This window comes from Crotalus tigris, unplaced genomic scaffold (assembly GCF_016545835.1).
Source record: "Crotalus tigris isolate CLP2741 ecotype Arizona unplaced genomic scaffold, ASM1654583v1 scf7180000019259.915256, whole genome shotgun sequence".
NCBI classification, from domain to species: Eukaryota; Metazoa; Chordata; class Lepidosauria; order Squamata; family Viperidae; genus Crotalus; species Crotalus tigris.
In genome coordinates, this window is record NW_024097459.1 from 367,591 (window position 1) to 390,761 (window position 23,171).

The 23,171-nt window shown below is 36.6% G+C and overlaps 2 protein-coding genes across 7 annotated transcripts in view; one reads left to right on the top strand and one right to left on the bottom strand.

The window, feature by feature from the left end:
- The window catches only part of CUNH6orf132 (chromosome unknown C6orf132 homolog), a 41,960-nt gene extending 24,625 nt beyond the window's left edge, over positions 1-17,335 (bottom strand). The window contains exons 1-2 of the mRNA XM_039361371.1: positions 16,870-17,335; positions 4,237-4,352 (exon numbers count right to left, since the gene is read on the bottom strand). Coding sequence (XP_039217305.1) covers positions 4,237-4,352; positions 16,870-17,017 — 264 coding nt within the window. The 5' untranslated portion in view covers positions 17,018-17,335. The remainder of the gene's footprint in view (positions 1-4,236; positions 4,353-16,869) is intronic.
- GUCA1ANB (GUCA1A neighbor) overlaps positions 1-23,171 on the top strand; it is a 57,209-nt gene that overhangs the window by 17,432 nt on the left and 16,606 nt on the right. For 2 of the 6 annotated variants that reach the window (XM_039361375.1, XM_039361376.1), the window contains exons 2-3: positions 12,488-12,633; positions 16,695-16,801. The gene's annotated coding sequence lies outside the window, so the exon portion shown is untranslated. Of the gene's footprint in view, positions 1-12,469; positions 12,634-14,284; positions 14,375-16,694; positions 16,802-17,969; positions 18,198-23,171 lie in introns of those variants that run through there. The other 4 variants (XR_005558872.1, XR_005558871.1, XM_039361378.1 and 1 more) reach the window with 4 other exon arrangements.

The following is a 23,171-nucleotide window of genomic DNA, read 5'->3' on the forward strand; positions in this document are numbered from 1 at the left end:
AATATTCTACAGGAGGATCTGTCCCCAACATGGTCCTTCAAGTCTTTCAGTGATTCTCCCTTTGTTACTCTAATTGAGTCCATCCACTTTGCTGTTGGTTATTATATTCTTATTTTCTTCCACCTTTCCCAGCATTATGGAATTCTCCGGAGAGCTAAGTCTCTGAATTATGATAATTGGAGCCTGGTCATTTGTGCCTGGGCCAGTGGAGACTATAAAGTCACATAAATATTGTAACTTCATCATACAAATGTGAATTTTGTAATTTGCCTCAATTACATAAATTGCATCATTTGTGCATATATCTCGCTCAAGTTTAATTAATATCAATCACTCCCAATCTGCATACCTATATTTTGCAAATCAGACCATCACGCTAAGCCATAACATAATTTATTTATTTGGACACAGTATGTTATGTGAACATTGCAAAATTTGCATGCTGCTCTGGACTTAGGGCTAGGCACACAAGTACAGTCTGTTTATGAAAGTCAGAAAAAGACTGAAAACTGCAATTAAGTGTTTTCTCTGCTGCTGGCTTAGCACTATTCATCCTTGAGTTGGCATAAAATGATATTGACATGTAATTCATTGTCCATATTGCTGATTCCTCTCTTCCTGATCAACAACAGTCATCTCATTTTCTCTCACATAATAATTGACAAAGTCCAAAAGATTTATAGTGTTTGAGGCTTCTCTTGGATGATGAATAAAGAGGAAAACATTGCTTTAGGTAGAGTAAAGGATGACTCAAGGAATGCAAAAAAGGCAATATCGTGCAGTCATAGTAGAAAAATTGATATTGCCAGAGCAAGTTTTTGGTGTGGTTATGTATGAACAGGGAAAGGTTGTGGATTAAATCATTTATTTACATGAACCATATCATTTCCTTTAACTTAATGTACAACTTACTAAATTTCTATCAATACCTTCCATGAGATTTTCTTTCTAGATAGCCTATTTCTAGAATACAGATATTCTGATATGGAAACTAAGCAAGGAGAGAAGCAACCTAGAATTAAGGAGAAACTTCCTGACAGTTAGAACAATTAACCAGTGGAACAACCTGCCTCCAGAAGCAATGATGCTCCAACACTGGAAGTTTTTAAGAAGGGACTGGACAGCCATTTGTCTGAAATGGTATAGGGTTTCTTGCCTGAGAAGGGGATTGGGCTAGATGACCTCCAAGGTCCCTTTCGACTTTATTATTATTATTATTATTATTATTATTATTATTATTATTATTATTATTATTATTATTATCTGTCAGCAATGATGTTAATGTAGATATCTTTAATCCTTCAGCTGGCAATAAAGTATGGTTGCAGACTTTTCCACTACCTTCAATTCTGAGTCCTATTTTGCTTCAGTAATAAGGCTAAGGAGGGTTGTGGTCTTTAGAGTTTTAAGGTGGGAAAAGTTAAAGAAAGCAATTGGTGGTTTCTCCTACCCCTGTTTAGTTTTCCACCAAATCTGACCAGCCACTAGGGGGGGTGGGGGGGAACATCCTCCAATCATTTTCTTTGACATGGATTGTATCTGGACAGGAGGTGAGCTTTGGCAAGTGTTTAGCCTTGTTAAGGCTTGCTCTGGTTTTATATAAGTATTTTTGTACAGGTGTGGAATTGATACTCTGGCTCCTTTTGGACAAGGATCAAACTGATTTTGAATAGCACTGTTTTGGAATAGCGTTAAATCTTTCTCCAAAAGGATAACCCCAAGCTTGATGGGAAGAGAGGTGGCAGTTATGAGAGCAAGTGGGAAAGTCCCTCCATCCCACTTTGCAATTCTCCCCTGTGCTTTCCAGCTTCTTTACCAGAGTGCCCAATCCATGTGGCAGATCTGGGACTGTGATACTTTCTCATGAGAGAGAGAGAGAGAGAGAGAGAGAGAGAGAGAGCATAACATATGTCTGATGGCTGCAATAGGAACCATGTAATGAAGTAGGACTTCCCATTTCATGGTAACCCAACAGTGCTAGTCAGCTGCTTCTCAAGCTGGCTCATAGGTGCTGGCTGCAGGGACCAAACTCTTTCATCACCAGATTGCCATGCCATCAGATGTCCAATCAGTTTCCTTCTCTCCTCCTTCCCATCCCAGTTCTCTTTCCACCCTACCATGCTACTACCCTCAGTAGAAGTGCTAGGAGGTGAGAGGAGAGATAGCTTTTGGGTCCAGAAATAAAGGACCAGACCCTCGTGCTCCTAAAACCAAAATGGTCCTGCAAAAAACTGCCCAGGAAATGGAGGGCAACAGGCATACAGTACATTCAACAGTCTAAAACAGCCAGGCAAATCTGAGTCACTGACTGTATTATTGACCATATCATCAGAGAAGGGACCAAAAGGATCGACCTCTATAATGTGCAGGAAAATCAAATAAAGCAACAATGAAAGAAACTGTCCAGCCTTTCTTTAAAACCTACAACCTTCATAGGTAGATTTTTTTGCTATTGCAAATTTCTTAGTAATTTGTATGTAAATGAAATCTAGATGGATACAATTTATAGTTATTATAATAGGTATTATTTCTGACCTTATTTTATACGGCCATTGAAAGCACTTCTTGATCATTTCCACTGTAGTTTTCCTTTATGTCCCTGATCATAGCTTTCTTATCTTTCTTCAGTCTTTTTTGTCTCCATAATGAACATCCCAAGTTCCTTTAGCCAATCCTCCAAGTTCACTCATACTATAAGGCTCATATCAGGAAATGAAGAACACTATCTTAACATCCAAAGAACTATGATGAACATAAGCCACCTCCATGGTTAGTACGGAGTGAAATGATGACAACCCCAGAAAGTTATGTCCTTTAAGAATGGTTACTGAGGCATCTTTGTGACAAGGTTAATAAGATGTGAGTATCAGTTATATAGATCTGTCAGATCTATATAAAATAAAAGTCAGATAGCTGTGCCAGTCTGACTTGAAAAGGGAAATCTGACTGTAAAATCTCTCTTAAAAATTGTTATTTTTTTTACAATATAAATACATTCATCCTTAACATTCATGGTATCAGAACATCTCTGCTTCATCTCTGCTTGTTTCCAGATTTAAATGTATTGGTCCAAGTTGTTCAAAGGCTTATCTATCTAATATTAATGGTTTTCTAGCAAAATGAAATACACTGAAGACAATACAAGTCAAAATCAAAATACAAAAAAGTAAAACATTTTATTACAGGTTTCTGTGTTTGTGTATATAAATAAATAGATTGGGAGGGGGGAGGTTAAAAGCACAGATTCTCACTTCTGCACTATAAAGAAATAAGCTCCCTGAACCTTATTTTAGTGAATATAAAAGTTTTTTTCCTATAACTGGATGAAGATGTTCTTCTGAAAATATATTTGAAAATTCTTACTTCTATCATTCCTAACCACATTTTCCTACTTTTTGTTTTTTCTTGCCACAGTTTTCATCATTTATCTGCTTATTTTGAAAACTAGATTATCAAGTGGTGATGTATCTAATAATGATCCCTTTAACATTCCTATGAACCCTATGTTCTGCAATAATTTTCATTGTATTTGCAGAAAGGATGCTAGTCCAGTCGTGCAAGATGATAGCTATAATAACTGATGCTCAAAATAGTTCTTCAGACATTCCTGTTTGAAAACTCTTGTTGCAATCCAATGAGTTGCAACATCTACTCAAGCCATGCACAACAATCTTTCTAATACTTTAAGAACAAGCCAAGCTGAGATATTAATTGCATGAACGCAGTGAATAAGCATGAAACTGCAATAGTACCACCCTGAGCAGGGTAGTACTGGGCTGGAGATAGTAACATTTGTGTCCCTTTTAGTCTTGATGAAAAGTGTCTCTCATACTGTAACAAAAAGAAAGAACTTTCCAAATCTCCTTAATGATACACTTGGTCTGGTTCTAAATCAATATATTTCCATGCTGTACGCAAAATATATTTCCATTTCAGATTGTGATTTTCAGCATGTATGCTGTATGAGACCCGAAGCCCTTTTCAGTTTCCAAAACATCGACTTATATTTCATGCTGATTGTAATTATTCCCTTCATTCACATAAAGCCAATCTATTCAATCTCACTTATAAACATCTGTCTGATATATGAAAGCTTTGGAATTTTCTCACTTCCCCCTTCTCCTCCAAATCCCCCCCAGTCTTATTTTCAAAGCAACAACATTAAGCTGAAATCTTTAAACTGAAATGAATTGATGGATACCATCTAACAGCATGTAACGTGCAGCAAATACTCACTAGAGGCAAGAAAGTGAGCAGAGGGCGGACTCTTGGACGTGGTTTAAGTGTGGCTGTTCCAGAATCTGTCATTGACCCAAAGCGATTACCGCCATAATAAATGCCATCCACTTCACCTAAAACAAAGCAAAGGAGATAATAAATAAGCAAAGGAATGAAGAGCAAATGTTGTTTTTGAGATGAACTGTACACTTCACAAATTATTCCAGCCTGTATTTTTTCATCTAGCAAACAAACCATACCATCTAAATAGTTTGTAGTAATATTTGTCCATGAGATATATCAGATTCATTTGACAGAGGGCATTAACTAATGGGAATTAAAAACAGAAGTAGATAAAAGGTTACCATGCTTTCACAAACACTTAGGAGCCACTTCAAATTACTTTATGCATAGAATCTAAAAATCATTAGAATCATTCTAAAGATGCACATAAACTTGCCATTAAATGCAACCTCAACATGTATTTGGAAGCTTCTCCATGATTATATCAATATGATACAAGTTGAGCTAGCAATATGTAAATCCTTTCACTCTCAGCCTTGCATCCTTGCAATCATTGTAAAACTTGTGTGGGAATTAAAAGCTGAGCCTATTAACTATGAGCTCAACTCCTGATCCAAAGAAAAGACTGTAAAGACTTCCTATTAGGCTATGGTGTGGAACTATTTCCATTAGCAAAAGCACCTTATTGCCATGTGTCTGGTCACCATAACCTTTGTTCTCCATAAGCAACTGGATAGGGAGTCTTTCTGCTCCCAGAACTTATTGATGGTGTTTCCACTTGCCATTACTAGAAGAAAAGTAGGAGGAAAACAAGTAGAAGAGAATGGACTGATTGGATTATTCATTTTCATGCTTCCTTTTGGCAACAAATTTCCCTTGCTAGTGGGCAGATGGCAGGGAGTCTCAGCAATCACAACTGACTTTACAGTTCCTGTCGGTTTCCTCATTGACTTCAGGATCATGAAGCCCATAGGAAGTTGCACATCCAAGGCCACCAGGCAGGCAGGGGAGGAAGCAAAGTGGTGCATGAGTAGTCAGTGTAGTACAAATGCAGAGGAACTGGGAGATGGTTCATTAGTGGGGTAAACTTACTCAAGCAGTTTGCAACCTTACCTGCCAGCATCCTCATTGACGTTCACCCTGCGAGCTTCCCATAAGCAAAGACTTTGCTATCAGGAAGCTGTCAGGGAGCATTAGAAATGAAGATCACATGACTGTGGCTGACCAAGGCAGTGTGGCAGCAGAGCTGAAGTAGCAGTAGCATAGCAGTGCTGAAGAGGCTACAACTTTTCCAATTTTCATTCCCATGGGTATCATAAGTTCAGGATTTCAGACATTTCATAAATTAACTCATTGGTTTAAAAAATGTTGCCCTTTGAGGCACCATTTTGCCCAGTACAAACAAACAAATATGAGAGTTTTAGTAGTATATAGATATTTTAATGGACACCCACTCTTGGACCTATTATTCATAACAGCACCTTATTTACATTTGTATATGAACAGTTTCTGTAACATCTACATGTTGTACTTCTGACTTATTCTGTTGTTCAGCCTTTGCTTAAAGATTAAACCATATTATTTACAAACTAATCCTTGTGAAAGAAAATAAAATCAAAGTTGGTTACTTCCTTATAAGCACCAATAAAGATTTGTGAGTTAATAGAGATGCAAATCAATATATCCCTAATCAAAATAACACACCATTATTTACAATTCTAGCTAGCTGGCTTGCAGAGAATGTGGGCATTTGCAATTACATCCCATTCAGAAGTATCAGACACTGCATTACAGTTTAAAGTATCCCATGTTTCTGAAAAATCATATAGCCCTGTTAGTCTATGAGAAAAAAGTCCAAGTGTTGCTGGGTGATATTTCTAATATGATTAACTGAAATAGCAAGAACATATGCAAATTTGAGTTTTTCAGAATATCGTAAGAGGAAAGATGATTTAAAAATAAGGGATACAGAAAAAGCAAAAAAATTGAAAAGTGAGTAGATGTTTTAAGTTATAAGACTTTCAGTTTAATGTCATTTGCAATATGGAGTACAGATGAATCTCTGGTGGCAACAGTTTGTTCAAGTGTGATGAAAACATTCTTATCAGCCTTTCATCTAAAGTGGAGTAGCTAATTCTGCTGATAACTCAGCCTCTTTTTACCTAGGGTCTTACCTGACACATTTTGACAGACCAAACAATCAAACTGTGGTGTCAAAGAACAAGCAACAGCCTGCCATTGACCACATTCCCTAATCCCTAATCCCAAACTCTCAACTTTTCCTTTATGTCCTTCCATTGACGGTGCACAATCTCAAAGACAGGGACTCTATTCTCATATGCAAGTACTTTAGCTGCTTTTATCACCTCAACAGATCTTGGTCATTTAATTATGCTCAGAGCACCAAAGGACAAAGCATCCTTAGTGTTCTTCAGTTTTGCAAGTTTACAGCCTGCATCCACCACAGTGCTTTTTGTCTGGTGTCTTTGAAGGAAACATCAAGCAGGGCCATAGATATGGATTCAGTGCATTCAAAGGCTCTCCAGTGGGAGACACAGATGAGATTTCACTGAAAGAGACCTGTTCTTTATCTGGATGTTTCATTTTTGACTAAGTAGGGCATTGAGGAACAGTAAGAATTAGAAGGCTATCTTTCACAGTCACAACACAATGTGTATAAATTCCTGGAAATGCTCACCCTGGTTCTTTTGCTGGATAAAATAAATGCATTATCTCATGAAGACCAATCTTAAGATGAACTGGGCATATAGCTAAAATGGTTCCTATTTCTTGAGAATAAGAAGCAACTTGTTGGGAAGCACCCAGCCTGGGAGAGAGGAGGGATCAAGCATGGAGTTCGCCCTTAATTCCTTGGTTTTCACTTTAAAGAATTTTGAGAATTCTCTTCCTGAATTGGTATCTTTTTAAAACAATAATTAGACCTATTTTCACTTTGTAGTATCTCATCTTAGATTCTCAAATGGAGCTCAAAATTGGCTGAAAGTTTGACAAAAGAAATACAGAATTAAATCTGTTAAATTATTCAAGGAACTTTAACTATAATCCTGTGCATCTCTACAAGTAGACTTCAGGACTTTATTTCCAAGAAAATCTATAAAGAATTACAGCCGTAATATATGTGATTTAGCCTTTTAATAGATTCATTCAGTTACATGTTTCTATATTTGCAAATGAGTAAGCCAAACCTATTTCTGAATATGTATTTCTGCATATTTATATATATGTATTTTTTTCAAATGATCCTGGCACATAAATAGTGGACATTACTTTAGAAGACAAATTCACTTGTTTGCAAAACCAATGAGGAAATGAAATTCCTAAAGCTAAGTTTGCCACCTACTATTTTATAAAATTCTATTAATGCATTTTTTAAACTGGGATATCTTAATTACTTATTTGGCTACAGTTTTATATGTGCATATTTAAGACTTTCATTAAAATAAATAATACTTTCAAATTAACATGTATTAGATTGCATAGTTTATAATGAATTAATATAACCTGTTTATTCTAACTGCCCCATAAAAAGACATTGAAAACATATACAAGGTTAATCAGAAATATAAATAATATATTTTATCATTTAAATTAAAATATTAAACTAAATGTTGATTTAAATCAACCTTTTACAATCTGATACCTCTGAAGTTGAAGTGGGTTGGAATTACAACTTCTAGAATGCCATGCTAGTATAGTCTTTGATTATATTGGGTTGGTATTCTAGATTAGAATTTCTAAACTTCAGCAATTTTAAGACAGTGACTTCTATTTCTCAGAATTCCCTACACAACATCTAACCTCAACATTTGCTGAGGTTAAGAAAACTAGTCTAGATGATGGAGATTTGGTATATCTGGATGGCAGTTGCTTGGTCCAGATTGTTTAACCTATCAAACATTAGCAACCTAAATTTTAGTATCTCTCCCTTTATTTCACACCTGGTTACATGTCCAAACTAATAGCGCTAAATGGATAATATAAGTATCTTGGAGATTTGGAGAAGCCACCCTGATCATTATCTTTGTACATACCTTCCTAGAACAATCTTTGGTAATATAAAGGAATTTAAATCTGACCTCAGGAAAGGTATAAGCAAGCCATTAAAAAAGGTCTTGGAAAGACCAGACACAGAAGGAAATGTGAAACTCAAAATAACCCTGTCTTACTCTTATTTAGTATAAGATGAGATAGAAACTTGGACACAATTCTGTTATTTATGCATTACAACAATAAAATAGCAATCCTGGAAACTCTGTGGTGTCTGTGTTTTGGCCCAGCCTACTTTGAAAAGATGACAAGAATCTAAGACTTGTCTAAATCTCTATCACCTGATAAATATTTAGAAAAACTGCCCTTGGGAGGGGGTCCCAAAATAGCTCAGCAGGGAATGAGGCAAGCTCATGATTCTTGAGGGAGAAGGAAAGGAAATCACAAGGGAGAGATAAGTAGAATGGAAGAAAGAGTGCAGGAACCAGAAACTCCATTGTTCTTTCCTTTTTCAACACTCAGGTATATCTCCTATTTTTCTGTAGCCAAAACAACAGGGCCCAAAATATGCATGGGGAAAATAAAATTAAACAGAGCAATAAAAAAGTGGGAATAGGAATTAGTAAGAAGGTGGACTCTCTGGAGGGGCGTGGTATATTCTAGAGGAGTAAGGCGGAACTCAGCTCCTATTTGCTACGTATTACATGCTGTTAGATGTGTGAGAGGATGTTGGAACATTCTTGAACCAGGACCTGTGGACATCTTAGCTTCCAGCCTCACATTCTTGCCACATAATCACACATCTCTGAGCTGTGTTTTCTAGTAGTTAAAACAGCTCATAATTTACTTTAACAAGCTTCTGAGGTGAACAGCATGAATTAACAAGTATGATCAGCAGACACACTAAAAATGTATAAGCCCCACCTCTGTTGGAAAGCTCTGTAGGAAGTTGCTGCAAAGAAAGTAAACATTAAAACACAGCAAAAGAAGGGAGACATAGAGTATGCATGATCAGTAATAAAAGAAGCAGAAAAATCCTTGCCCACTGCAATCAGTACCATTACATTACTGATTCAAAGTTGGAAATAGACAAGGAATTAAATATAATTTCATTACATAAAGGGCATGTGTGTGCTTTCCCTCCCTCTCCACCCGCTAGCAAATCTGTATGCACTTGTTATGTTTGTCAGTTAAAGCACCACTGCATCATTTTAAGCTCTGCCCATTTTAGGCATCTGGGTCATGATGCAAATAGGAAAAGTTATGATTTGCACACACTTGTACAAACATACAAAAGAGCCCCAAATATCTGCAAAACACTTGTCCCTACCCTGTGTGGTTTTTTTCTGTTTAGCAAATGTAGTCCATTAATTCCCTTTCTAATTTGGAAGAAATGTATTTCTTATGGAAATACATATTTGAGTATTTCTTCTATAACAATGATCATGCACCTGAAATTCTTCAAATATTTGTTCTTCTGGATTGTCATGTCAATAAAGATCATACACGCTAAATTCATCTCTCCTTTTAATTTATACATTCTTGGACCAATTTTCCATATAGATAGCCAAAATAAACTTTGAAAACCAACAAGCAATTTGTAGCACAATTGACAGCATATTGCTTATATAAAATATTATTCTTTTCTCACGAGTAATATATATTTTAATCTCTTTTAACTGATAACTGGCACTGTTCCAGTGTTGTCTTACAGTTCAAAACTAAGTTTAGTATTTCATAGCAAGGACAAGCTAACAGGGTAGACTCACAAAAAGCAGAAATGCAAAGCATTTGAAATCCTTTCAATTCAAAATAAATACTAATTGCTGAGAATCATAAGGAATGATGAAATAGTAAGTAGATGGTAGGGAATATAGATAACAATAAGATAAAAAGAGTTATATACCAGTCATTTTAATGGGCTATTGATACCTGGCAATCATCTATATACTAGTAAAAAATCTTGTGTCTGTAAACTTTAACTGAGTGAAATGGCACATTATAGGGCAATTCCCATGGAACTGAAACCTGGAAAATTTTACTAAACATTTTATGGCATAAAATTATCATAAAACATTTTGTGACATAAAATTATCATGAAGCATTTTATGACATTATACAAAATGTCATAAAACCCGTCCTGTGGTTAACTACTGATGTTTGACTGTGCTAAACAGTTCAATATGGGCTACTTTCAAGGCAGATACAACTCTGAATGTTTTCTTGAATTTTTAAGAGCTTTTCAAGTCCATAAAAAGTTCTGCTGTTGTTGAAGGTACTAAGGAAACTGGTGAGGAAATATCTCTGAAACAATGATCCAAAGGGTCACAGATTGTCTAATATTTTCTAAAGGTAGATTCTCAGGGTGGCTATTCCAAAAAGTAAACCTAATATCAGAAAATATTAGGATTTAAGTAGTTATTAATATGAATAGGACAATCAGTGCTAGGTTATGGGAGGAAAAATTAAGAAGGCTTCAGTGACATGAAAAATAACACAAGACATTTGGGAAAGAATAAACATCCAACCAAAATAGTTATATTTTCAAAACAGTTGTCCAAATTAACTCATCTGAGAATTCGGTCAACCCAAACTGACATGGAAAGAGAGGTTGTATGATACTTTGAACACATCCCCAAATTACAGTTCATCACATCCTTTATTTATTTTTGGAAATTTTCTAAAACCTTGGCAAGTCTTCATTTGGATGTCCATTTCTCATAGCTCACAACCAAGGGGTGCCTAATAAATCATATGTAGTTTGTTATCTTGCCACACAATGGCTAATTCCAGTGAATTAGGGCAGGGGTGTCAAACTGCCAGCCTGTGGGCTGGTTGCATTATGCGGATGCCGTGCCCACCCTAGCCCTGGCAATGCGGAAAAAGTCCAACACTACAGCAATAAGATGTTAAGAGGGAAATTGCACTGAAGGCAATACAGGTAGTCCTCGACTTACAACAGTTTGTTTAATGACCACTTGAAATTACAACAGCTTTGAAAAAAGGGACTTATGACCATTTTTCACACTGACAACCTTTGCAGCATTCCCCTGGTCAGGTGACCAAAATTCAGCTGCTTGGAAACTGACTCATATTTATGATGGTTACAGTGTCCTGGGGTCATGTGATTACCTTTTGCGAACTTCTGATGAACAAAGCCAGATTCACTTACCAACTGTGTTGCTAACAAGTGTAGTGATTCACTTAACAGCGGTAGTGAGAAAGGTTGTAAAATGGGGCAAAACTCACTTAACAACTGTCTCTCTTTTTCAACGGAAAATTTGGGCTCAGTTGTGGATGTAAGTTGAGGACTACCTGTATCTTTGTATTCCTCATATAATACCTGCATCCTACCATAAAGGCTTTTAGCAGCGAATATGATGGGATTTCTTTGTAAGCAAACATGCATAGGATTACCACTGTCAATAGCCATTACATTTGAAGAAGGGAGAACTAATTATGAAGAAAACAGATGTGCCTGTAGCAATGCAATACATGTATGGTCCAGCCTACATCTAAGACTAGATTCACACTCAGTTTACTAAATTCACTAATTGTACATGGAGATTTGTACGTGTCATATACTACAACGCATTCATTATCTCTTCCTTGCATAATTCAAAGGTTTCCCAGATATAATAATCCCCACCCCACAAGAGCTGGGTTTTTTTCCTCACCTATCCTGTAATCTCTGCCCACACAGATTCTATTCAGGTAACTTCTATATTCTTCTGTATTGCAGTTTACTAACCACAGCTAACTTCATATTGCTCCAGGAAAGCCAGGCAGAAATTATATTTACCAATCTGTCCCATCTATATTTAAAGTAGCCAGCCATTGAATACAGTTTTGTTCATTAACTGGAACACAGCATCTATGCAAACTGTGCAAGTATTTTTAAAGATTAACTCTGAGTTGTCAGAATACATAGCATCTTGGGAATCGCAATATATCCACAAATGAGGGGGGATTTGGGGAAGCCACAGGATCAGTACCAATATAAAGAATGTAGTATGATTGTATTTAATGAATAGGCACTTAAACAAAGCTGTGAAATATAATATATTCATAAACAAGGTTGCTAAATATATAATACAAGGATATGTATGCCCAATGCCTGGTTTTAGTGAAGCAACATCTCTCTGAGAGGAGGAATTCAGAATAGAAAAACTTTCAGAAAGAGAGAAACTCTAATGCTTTTTCTACCTATTATTTTCAGTGGCTTTTTCATTCTTAGGTATGCAAAATGAAAACTTGCAAAGATAAAGATGAATTTGAAATGGGAGTAAAGGATATTTGGAATTAGAAGTTGAAAAAAGAAATATAAAAGGAATGAAATTTCCCACACGTAAAGATTTTAATCATTCTCAATCAGTCTTGAAGGTGAGTTGGACAACAATTTCTATTGAACCATGTTGATTGTGCATGTTGATTACAAAACACATTTGCAAGGGACCTGGTTGAGAAAGGCTGATCTGCCCCTATTATTTGCTAAACTAAACTTATCCCCTTCTTATAATAAAGTAAAATGAGACTATCTGGGAGACATCTTCCTTATCAGGTAGCAAAGAATAAGAAAGCCGAAAATCTAAGAGACTGAGCTAAAATACTCCAGTAAATCAAAGGCTATGATGTGTACAGAACTTGACAGTAATATGGGCATGGTCAAGTTCCATATTGTTAGTCAGCTGGTTATTCAGATGGAAGAACATGAGATAAGTCAGCTGGCTTATTCTTGGGTTTTGGACACTATGTAGACAGTTGTAGACAATCTGCAAATCTCTCGCCCAGAGACTGCCAAAATTATGACATGTTCTTACACTGAAAAGAAGCAAGAATCCCTGTCAGCCCTATCTTTTATAAGGCAACCTCATTGCCTCAAACATCAGTTATTGCAACAGTTTAGTCTACTTAATATAAAGCAGGGGGTGATAGAGAATATTTTTGTATCCAGAGAGTATAGCATTTAATAAATTTCTTTCAGTGATCAAGAAGATGCAGATGTTATGATGGTAATGTGATGATCTTATTTCAGAAATAGAATTTTTGATCCTTTCTTCATTTTTAGAGCAGTAAACAGTGGTATCTTTAACATTAATAGGCACATCAAGCTGTTAAGAGATTAATGTACCAGGAATGTGGCAACACAATTAATTCAAGTCAATTAATCTTTATTTAAAGCAAGGCTTCACAAACAGCCTTCTTGAGAGATTTTTTTTAAGCTAGCTTCTTGAGGTTGAGATGAAATATTGGAATGAGAAAGATATACCTCTTTCATGTGAACTTAATCAGATGTTAGATTTTTCTCTTTACAATTTAGCCAGGAAACATTTAACCCAAGGAACAACAACACCAAAGCTCTAATTAATAGTATTTATTATAAAAACTGCAAAAGATAATTTATTTAATACATAGCAAAAGAACTCCAATAAATTCCGAGGAGATGCCCATTTATAGACAATAAAAACTTTTGTCCATTTCTTTATACATTTTTTAAGTTGAGAGGTGGAGAATGGCCTCTTTCTGAAGGTGGGACAGTCTGTATCTATGTCCATCATTTTGGTACCTGTTCTTCCTCTTATCATTATGAAAAATAATTCTTGCACCAGACTCAGAAAAGTTTTTAAAAACAAAAGCCTAATTTAAGATGTGGTTTGCTGATCTTTAGTCAACAAAGTTGAACTGCATCATCTGGTTTCTTACAAATGTATCAGAATGGACTTGTGTCTCTACAAACTCTAGGTATGATATACCTTATACCAGTTTTTGTTAAAAGGGAGCTAGGTATGTTGGAAACAAATGTAGACAGCTCTCAGAATTCCCAGCCATGCTGCACTTTCAGATCTGTCATTAATTATGAAAGCATCTGGTTGTGATTGGCACTGAAAATGTTATGCATGTGTGTGTTTTTTTAAAATAAAAATAAATAAATGAATATGCCTAGTGCTCTAGATTCATTGGTAGCAGTATTTTGTTGGGAAACAATCTTGAATTCTAATGTTTGCATCCCATACTTTATCAACATCTTCCAAAGAACTCTCTAATTGTAACCTCTAACTCTGAGGATTATACGGAATGAAAGCAGTAAATAAGGAATCAATGAGAATAACTCCCATAAGTGAAGGTGAGTATTAGGAGATAGATGTACTCTGTATATAAATTCAGAGCTGCCTAAATGGCTCATGTGAGGGCTCATTTAACTCGGAATGCAAAAGGACTAATAGTTAAGAGGATTTCTCAGATATTCTTACAATATTTATTCAAGTCAGTTCAGGATTATTTTACTATTGTAGTTAAACTGTAAATTGAAAATCCAATTTTCCCCTCAGTGTGCTGTCAAGTTAAAAATCAAACACTAAATTAGTGTTTCTCAAACTTGATATCTTTAAGAAGTTTGTCAACTTCCAAATTTCCCCAGTAAGCATACTGGCAGAGATCTGGGAATTGAAGTCCAAACATATCAAAGTTGACAAGTTTGAGACATTGCACCAACCAAGAAAATGATTCATATCCCAGGAACTTTTGTGAAATAATTCATCAGTGATAAACTTGATCATATTTCAACTAGTTACTCAGAGATAAGATGGAAGAAAAGCTAAATCTGTTGAGAACTTGCAGGGAACCCTTTACAAAATTGAACATTCTTGAAGATTGGCTTGTATTTGTAAAAATTACAACATCTTCCAAATCAGTATATAATTAATTCAATAGGTAAGGGATATTTTTCAGATTTGTAGAACAATGTTGTGTCATTTTTCTGCATTACGCATGAGAGGTGTAGCTGTATTTTATGCTGAGTACATCCATAGCTTTAAGGGAAGTATAGGAGGGAAGAACCAGAGATTAGATCCAGAAATCTTTGAGTCAGTGACACCCACAAGTCCACACCCATTGCAAGTTGAGTAACTTGTGTTTACTTTGCAATTCATTTATGCAAAACTAAGGTGAGGTTCAAGCTGAATTCAACTTTTTTTTAGTCCATGCAGCATAAAAAAGTTGTAAACATTTCTTTTAAGGAGCTGTTTAATATATAGGCATGGAGGATACCTCAAATAGTTAGCTTTCTCAAAGAGGGCACCCATGCTTCAGATGTAATTTTCCACAGTACTCTGTACTAATTACAAATATGGATGGACAAGAGCAACATTATATCCTATAGAGCAAATGTCTTCAATCTTGGTATGCAAATTCCAACTTTTCAGCGATACATGAGCTGACTGAAGAAATCTGGCAAATAAAGTATGCAGGTTGGGAAATGGGGTCATAGAAATATAGCAATAAAATGTTCTCTTTCAAAGGATGTGCAGTCCAATGTTAGCAGTAGAAGAATACAGAGGCAATTATTGGAAATACAAGAAAATAGCTGACTGAATTTTATTTCAATACTGGTATTGGATTAATATTGCTAAGGGAGCCAGATCTTTTGTGAAAAAAGCGCATTGATCTATCTATGCATTGATACATTTATATTTCACTTCACTCTGTTCTTCTTCCCTGCACAGGGAGGATTTGATATAGCATAGCCTGAATTACCTTGACACAAGATAAGAAGGAAACATGTTGTGAACAGGACAGATTGCTCAGCTTTGTATATATAGAAACAGAGCATGGAACCAGTTTTAGATATTTGTGCAACAAAGAATAAAAACAAACATTGATCCACTCTTCCTCATTTCTTCTTGAGCTTATTTTGGAATGACACAGAAAAGTGGATCCTGGGCTAAAAATTAAATATAAAAAGGAAGCAGAGTCCTCTGAAATATTTTTTCAAGACTAATTCCATAATTAGGGGACATGGTAAGCAATAAGAAGTCCTTATGGGCACAAATTATATAATTTGGTGACCTTTAAAGGCCCCATTTATGAAGAATTTTATTATGCAGTTTCCATCTATTGCATTGGTCTTTGCATTCCATTCCTCTGGACAATCCCTGGCTGAAGCAAATAAGTGTTGCATGGTTGCCTTGGTGGAAGAGATTTTAAATTTGCCAGATTATCATGAACACTCTGCATTCCAAATGAATTCAGAGTTAATACCCACGCATCTGAGCCTGAAGGCTATTATACCACAATTACAGGTTACAAGAGAGAATTACCATCTAGAGAACAAGTCTTTTGCTGTCATCACCAGAGGCCACTAGCACATATCCATCTAAAGGCCTCCTGATGGCTGCAATCAGAACAATTCTAATCCCATATGAAATGACAAACATTTGATTAAATTGTCTCAGGAAATCAACTTCTCATTGTGCTCTTTAAACAGTGCTTTTACAGGAGCTACAATTGGAATCTGCTGTACTCATTCTTATGTTTAATTATTTGAGACGGTGCAAAGATCCAAGCTGCTAGCTTGGTTTTACAGGTTACAACATGTTTCCATTTCATCCAGTCATTCTTACCAAATACGTAGCGTAGTTTTCTAACTGAATTGTTGTTTAATATAGATCTCTTGGAGTACAAATTAAAAGTGCCCACCAATGCCACCCCCAAAAAAGGTCTGATGGCTGGATCAGTTCTACAGTACAGAGCCTGTTCAGGTGAAAGTCCACAGGTAAAGTATAAATCACTTTTCCTTTTCCTTCCCACTCTGCTTTGAAAACTCAAAGAAGTCATACTGACCTGAGGTTTTCAGGCTGTCAGAGTTGACCTCTTGCGTGAAGATCCAAGGAGGGTTGGTGGCAAAGAGAGAACTTGTAGAATTGTTGCTGGCATGCTTTTTCCCAAAGAGTCGGCTAAAGGTTCCCTGGACTGAATTATGCTTCTTCATCCTTATTTCTGCTTTCCTTAGTGTTTCTTAGCTCCTCCGCTTAGAAAAACATATTTCCAGTTTCCTCAGTTACCACCCAGCACACAGAGCTCCAGCAGGTGTTAGTCTGAGGAACTCTCTTTTCAGCTGCTTTAAAGCTAAACCACCTGAGCAGGTAGAGGGCTGGCTGCTGTTGCCTGGCCACACCCCACAGCAGCTCCTTCCGTCACATTCTTTCCTTGCTGCTACAATAAGTCATTGTTAAGCCCAAAACAGTTTGTTACCTGTGAACTGGTGAAGGTCTTCCCCAAGGCAATGCCACGTCCCAAATATGACTATAAGCTTTACAGTGCTTCCCTGGAAAACTGCAAAAAAACAAGCACACTATCCAGATGTTCAGATTAAAACCAAGTAAACATGTATGTATTTGTTAGCAACATAGATTCTCCAGCCTGCCAGGTCAATATTTATTCAACTTTATAACCTTCTCTGTTTGTTAAAGGTTTAGAAGCAACATTTGTAAATGTGCATTTTTAAAGAAAAATTGCTATATTTTCTTTTTAAGTAAGTTTCATGCATGCAAGAGAACTCAGCCATGGCGAAATAGAGATCTTCAAGGGCTACTGAAAATCTGGAATGTGACCATCCTATGCCATCCAAATATTATCACCAAATTGTCATGTTTAATCTCATTGAAAGGGACAATGATGAATATAATATATATTAGAGCTGCTGAAGCAGGTGCTTCAGGGTACACAAGCATATGTACTATTTGTAGGAACTCCCTAAAGCAAACATGTCTTTTTGGGAGAGCACAGTGCAGCTGCGGAAAGTAATCACACAGTCCTGGGGAGAGGAAAAGTTGCTTCAAAGAGCTGCAGACAGGTGCTTACATGAGCACCTCTAAAGATTCCAAAGCACTACATGAAGTGAAATCAAATTTTGTTCACCTGATCCCATTCATATTTTGCAGGGCAGCTTCCCTAGGAAGATTTTATGTGTGGAGGTATCTAGACATGATCCTGAAAGAATCTTTTATGAAGGACTTAAAGAAGCAATTATATACAAGTAGACCTTGGCAGATGATACCACTCTAATGGCAGAAAGTGAAGAGGAACTAAAGAGCCTCTTGATGCGGGTAAAGAAGGAAAGTGCAAAAGTAGGCTTGAAACTCAACATTAAGAAAACCAAAATCATGGCATCCGGCCCTCTCAATTCTTGGCAAATAGATGGGGAAGAAATGGAGGTAGTGACAGATTTTATTTTTCTGGGCTTAAAGATCACCTCAGATGGGGATTGCAGCCAAGAAATTAAAAGACACTTGCTCCTGGGGAGGAAAGCTATGGCAAATCTAGACAGCATACTAAAAAGCAGAGACATCACCCTGCCCACAAAAGTGCGTATAGTCCAAGCCATGGTTTTCCCAGTTGCAATGTATGGCTGTGAAAGTTGGATCATAAGAAAGGCTGAGCACAAAAGAATTGAGGCCTTTGAACTATGGTGCTGGAGAAGACTCCTGCAAGTCCCTTGGACTGCAAGGCGTTCAAACTGGTCAGTCCTAGAAGAGATCAACCCTGACTGCTCTTTAGAAGGCCAGATCCTGAAGTTGAAACTCAAATACTTTGGCCACCTAATGAGAAGGAAGGACTCACTGGAAAAGGGCCTAATGCTGGGAAAGATTGAGGGCAATAGAAGAAGGAGACGACAGAGAATGAGATGGCTGGATGGAGTCACTGAAGCAGTAGGTGAGAACTTAAATGGACTCCAGAAGATGGTAGAGGACAGGAAGACCTGGAGGAACATTGTCCATGGGGTTGCGATGGGTCAGACACGACTTCGCAATTAACAACAACAGACCTTGGCTTACAACAATTTGGATTAGAATTTCAGTTGCTAAATATGAATAAAGTCACATCTGATTTTACTACTTTTTTGCCATCGTTGTTAAGTGAATCACCATAGTTAATAAATCACATAGTTGCTAAGCAAATATGGCTTCTCCCATTAACTTTGTTTGTCAGAAGCTGCCTGGGAAAGTTTCAAATGACCCTGGAAGGCTGCAACTTGCTGGTTCCAAGCACCTGAATTTTGATCACATGACCATTGGGATGCTGCAATAGTTGTTAAGTGTGAGGACCAGCCATAAGTAACCTTTTTTCAGTGCCACTGTAACTTTGTACAGATTTTAAACAAATGGTTGTAAGTCAAGGACTATCTATGGTCTAGAGCAGTGTTTCCCAAACTTGACAATTTTAAGGCATGAGGACTTCAACTCCCAGAATTCCACAGCCAGCAACACTGGCTGTGGAATTCTGGGAGTTGAAGTCCACATGCCTTAAAACTGTCAAGTTTGGGAAACACTGGTCTAGAGCAATGTTTCTCAACATTTGCATTTTTAAGACGTGTGGACTTCAGCTCTCAGAACTTCCCAGGTAGCATGCTAGTTGGGGAATTATGGGAGTTGAAGTCCACATATCCTTAAAACACCAAGATTGAGAAACACTGGTCTAGACTCTAAAGCAAGTATGAGAAGAAACTCAATGGTTGTTTCTATAAGATGGGGCATAGAAAATGACCAGTTTCCAAATTTCTCTTATTATATCTTACTACAATAAAGAGGACACCTGGAATACCTGTGGTTTGTTGAACCTGGCCTACTCAAAGGGCTGTGGTTGCCCACAGTTTTTTCATTGGGGACAAAATTAACACTTTAAGCCAAAAGCTGCAGAGACAAGGCAATGATCCAAAAAGGATGGAGCCCTATATACATCAGTGGATCCACTGCCCTTTTTCCCCTGACCTTTGAGAAGATATTGGATAGTTTTTTAAATTTAATTAAGCCTATTATAGGACAATTTTTAATGGTTAGGAAACATAGCTGAAACAAGCAAAATTGTCATACATTTATCAGAAAAATCTATTTGAAATATGAACTCAGCTCTAGAAAACTGAGTTGCCTGTGAAGGCCTCAGCATAGTTGCACTTCAAAGAAACAATTTTATGGGCCACTTTAAAAACACAAATAGGGTTAATTTCTCAAATGTACTGATGAGATCATTTGGTGACAGCTAAATACATCTATTCAGAATAAAAAGTAGAGATTTTAAAAAAAGTTTAAGCTTTTTAAGTTAATGCTAGGCTGCATTAGCAGAGGGATAGAATCAAGATCACGTGAAGTGTTAATACCACTTTACAATGCCTTGGTAAGGCCACACCCAGTTTTGGTCACCACGATGTAAAAAAGATGTTGAGATTCTAGAAAGAGTACAGAGAAGAGCAACAAAGATGATTAGGGGACTGGAGGCGAAAACATATAAGGAACGGTTGCTGGAATTGGGTATGTCTAGTTTAACGAAGAGAAGGACGAGGGGGGACATGATAACAGTGTTCCAATATCTTAGGGGCTGCCACAAAGAAGAGGGAGTCAAGCTATTTTCTAAAATGCCTGAAGGCAGGACAAGAAGTAACGGGTGGAAACTAACCAAAGAGAGAAGCAACCTAGAACTAAGGAGAAACTTCCTGACAGTTAGAACAATTAACCAGTGGAATAACCTGCCTCCAGATAGGTGAATGTTGTAACACTGGAAGTTTTTAAGAAGAAACTGGACAGCCATTTGTCCAAAACGGTATAGAGTTTCCTGCCTGAGCAGGGGGTTGGACTAGATAACCTCCAAGGTTCCTTCTAACTTTATCGTCATCATTATCATTATTACCTATTACATATGTCCAGATTAGGATGAAATAGTCATTCCTGAAATCACAAAAGAATATATAGATTCTCTTTCCATTTAGAGAGAAAATATAATGCATCAAATCAAATCTTTCTTATGATCATTGACCAGCATAAGGAGAGTGGGGTACAGTCAATTAAAAAGCATAGAAGATTCATCAGACTCAAAAAAACAAACATTGTGAAAAATGAAGTCATAACAATATATTAAAACAGAAAATACATATAAAAAAGACTATAAAAGAACCTAAAAGGAGGGGTCAGAGCATGCGTGTAGGAGAGCATAAGATTAGTATGTGGAAGACTATATCTACCAAATTAGAGAGCATTCTGGTATGACAAAGGAGATGCTCATTTTGTCTACGGCACAGTCATCCTCTGACAAATTTTAAGTGCTACTGCTCAGAACCTGGCAACACTGTATTTTGTATCAGGGTTGGTACCTGAAAGCAGAAGAGAAATATAGAATTGTCCTTACTCTCTGGATATTTGTGCAGTACTGGTGAGTTGAGGCTTGTACAAATGTCTTTGTAATACAGGCATTGGAGAAGCATAATCTCTGTTGTTTCAGTGTCCAGAGGCACAGGGACATATTTTCTCCAGGTAAGGAACCTTCCTGTATCGGCCTTCAAGACATTGTGCCAGAGTAAAGGGCCTCCAGTGTTTAAGTTAAGGGGAAGCAAAGTATCTGTTGGATTCACTGGCACTTTATGTCTGCTACACACAATTTAATGAGCATTTTGGCCTGATCATATCCTATGCTGAGTAGAAGACTTGGAGAGATGAGATTTTAGTTTCCAATTCCTATTTCCATGTGAACTGAAAATCATTACTCATCATTTAAATTGCCTGTTAAAATGTACAGAGGAAATAATTATTTTTGAATTCACAAAAGAATATATTTATAAAAAAGTATAATGGACGAAAGCTGCTTTTATTTGAGATTATGAATTTTACTATTTTAGCATTTTTCAGTTATTAAATACAGGGGTAAGCAGAAATAGGTAATGATCCACAATCTATTTCCAAAGGTTTCTGTTCACCTTTCAGCTTTTGAGACTCTTACGTAGAATGCTTGATCAACCCCCCACCCCACAAGTCTTCCAGAGGTGTCAGTAAGATGGACTAGGGCCAGTGATGGGATTCAAATATGTGAACAACCAGTTCTCTGTGTGGATGCCACTCCCAGAAGTCCATTCTGGGCCTGGGCAACAAAAAACTAGCTACCGATTCTGCTGAAGTGGTGCGAACTGGCTGAATTCCACCTCTGACTAGGGCCTTCTAATTGGAAATCCAGGGAATAAATAGAAACTAGATGGATGAGAAATGCTGTGGACTAGTCCTAAAAATATAAAAGCAAGAATTATCATTTAAAATAGATTAGTTATTTTTATCTCTTAAAATCTGGTGTTTGTCTATAAAAATTAAATGTATAAGACTATAGTAGTTATAGTTCTTAAAGAACAAAATATATTTATGCAGCTATGAAGTCAATCCTCTTCTACTTCACTTCATCAGCAGAAAGTACATCAATATGAAAGACATCTGTTAACCAAAATATGCTGCCATACTGTGTATTTTAAAAAATTAGCAAGCTAAAGCATTAATTTCTTGAGACATTAAATATTTATGAAACATTACCTGCTGTTTAAGATTTAATGTTGAGAAATGTTTCATATGCTTACAGCTTTTTCTTACAACCATAATTTGCCAGAACTACTTGAAATACTTACAGTTAGGGGGATGAAGCTCTATTTAAATAGAAATGGTCATTATTTCTTGATAAACCTGACTGAACTGTCAATCAGAGTGTAAATTTCATTTTAAGCATTGGTCCAATTGCAAGAAGTATCTTGCAAGTATATTTAAGTTTGATGGACAAATATATCAACAAATCAGAGGGAACACCCATGGAATCACCACTTTCAGGACTCATAGCAGAGATTCTAATGCAATGTCTAGAAACTATAACTCTCCCACGCATACAACCCAAAGTATGGATCTGGTATGTAGGTGACATCTTTGTCATATTGTAATAAAAAAGAAATAAGAGAAGACACATGAAGCAACCAACATTTTCAAAAAAATAATACTCACAAGGGAAGAATAAAACAACAATGCACTATCCTTCCTGGATATTCACATAAGCAGAGGCAAGGATGGCAAATTAGACACATAAGTTTATCATAAAATCATCCACACTAATCAAGTATTCCATTACCAAAATAACAACCTAACCTCCCACAAGAGAATCTATGTAAGAACATTATTTAAACAAACACACTGCAGCAACCCTGAAATCAGGGAAAGGAAAGAGATCATTTATACAACATCTTCCAGCAAAATGGTCTGAGAACTAATCATTATACATTGATTTCTGCGTTGTTCAGATTTGTGAATTTAGATACAGATAATCCATCTTTGAAAGGTGCTATTTCTGCAACT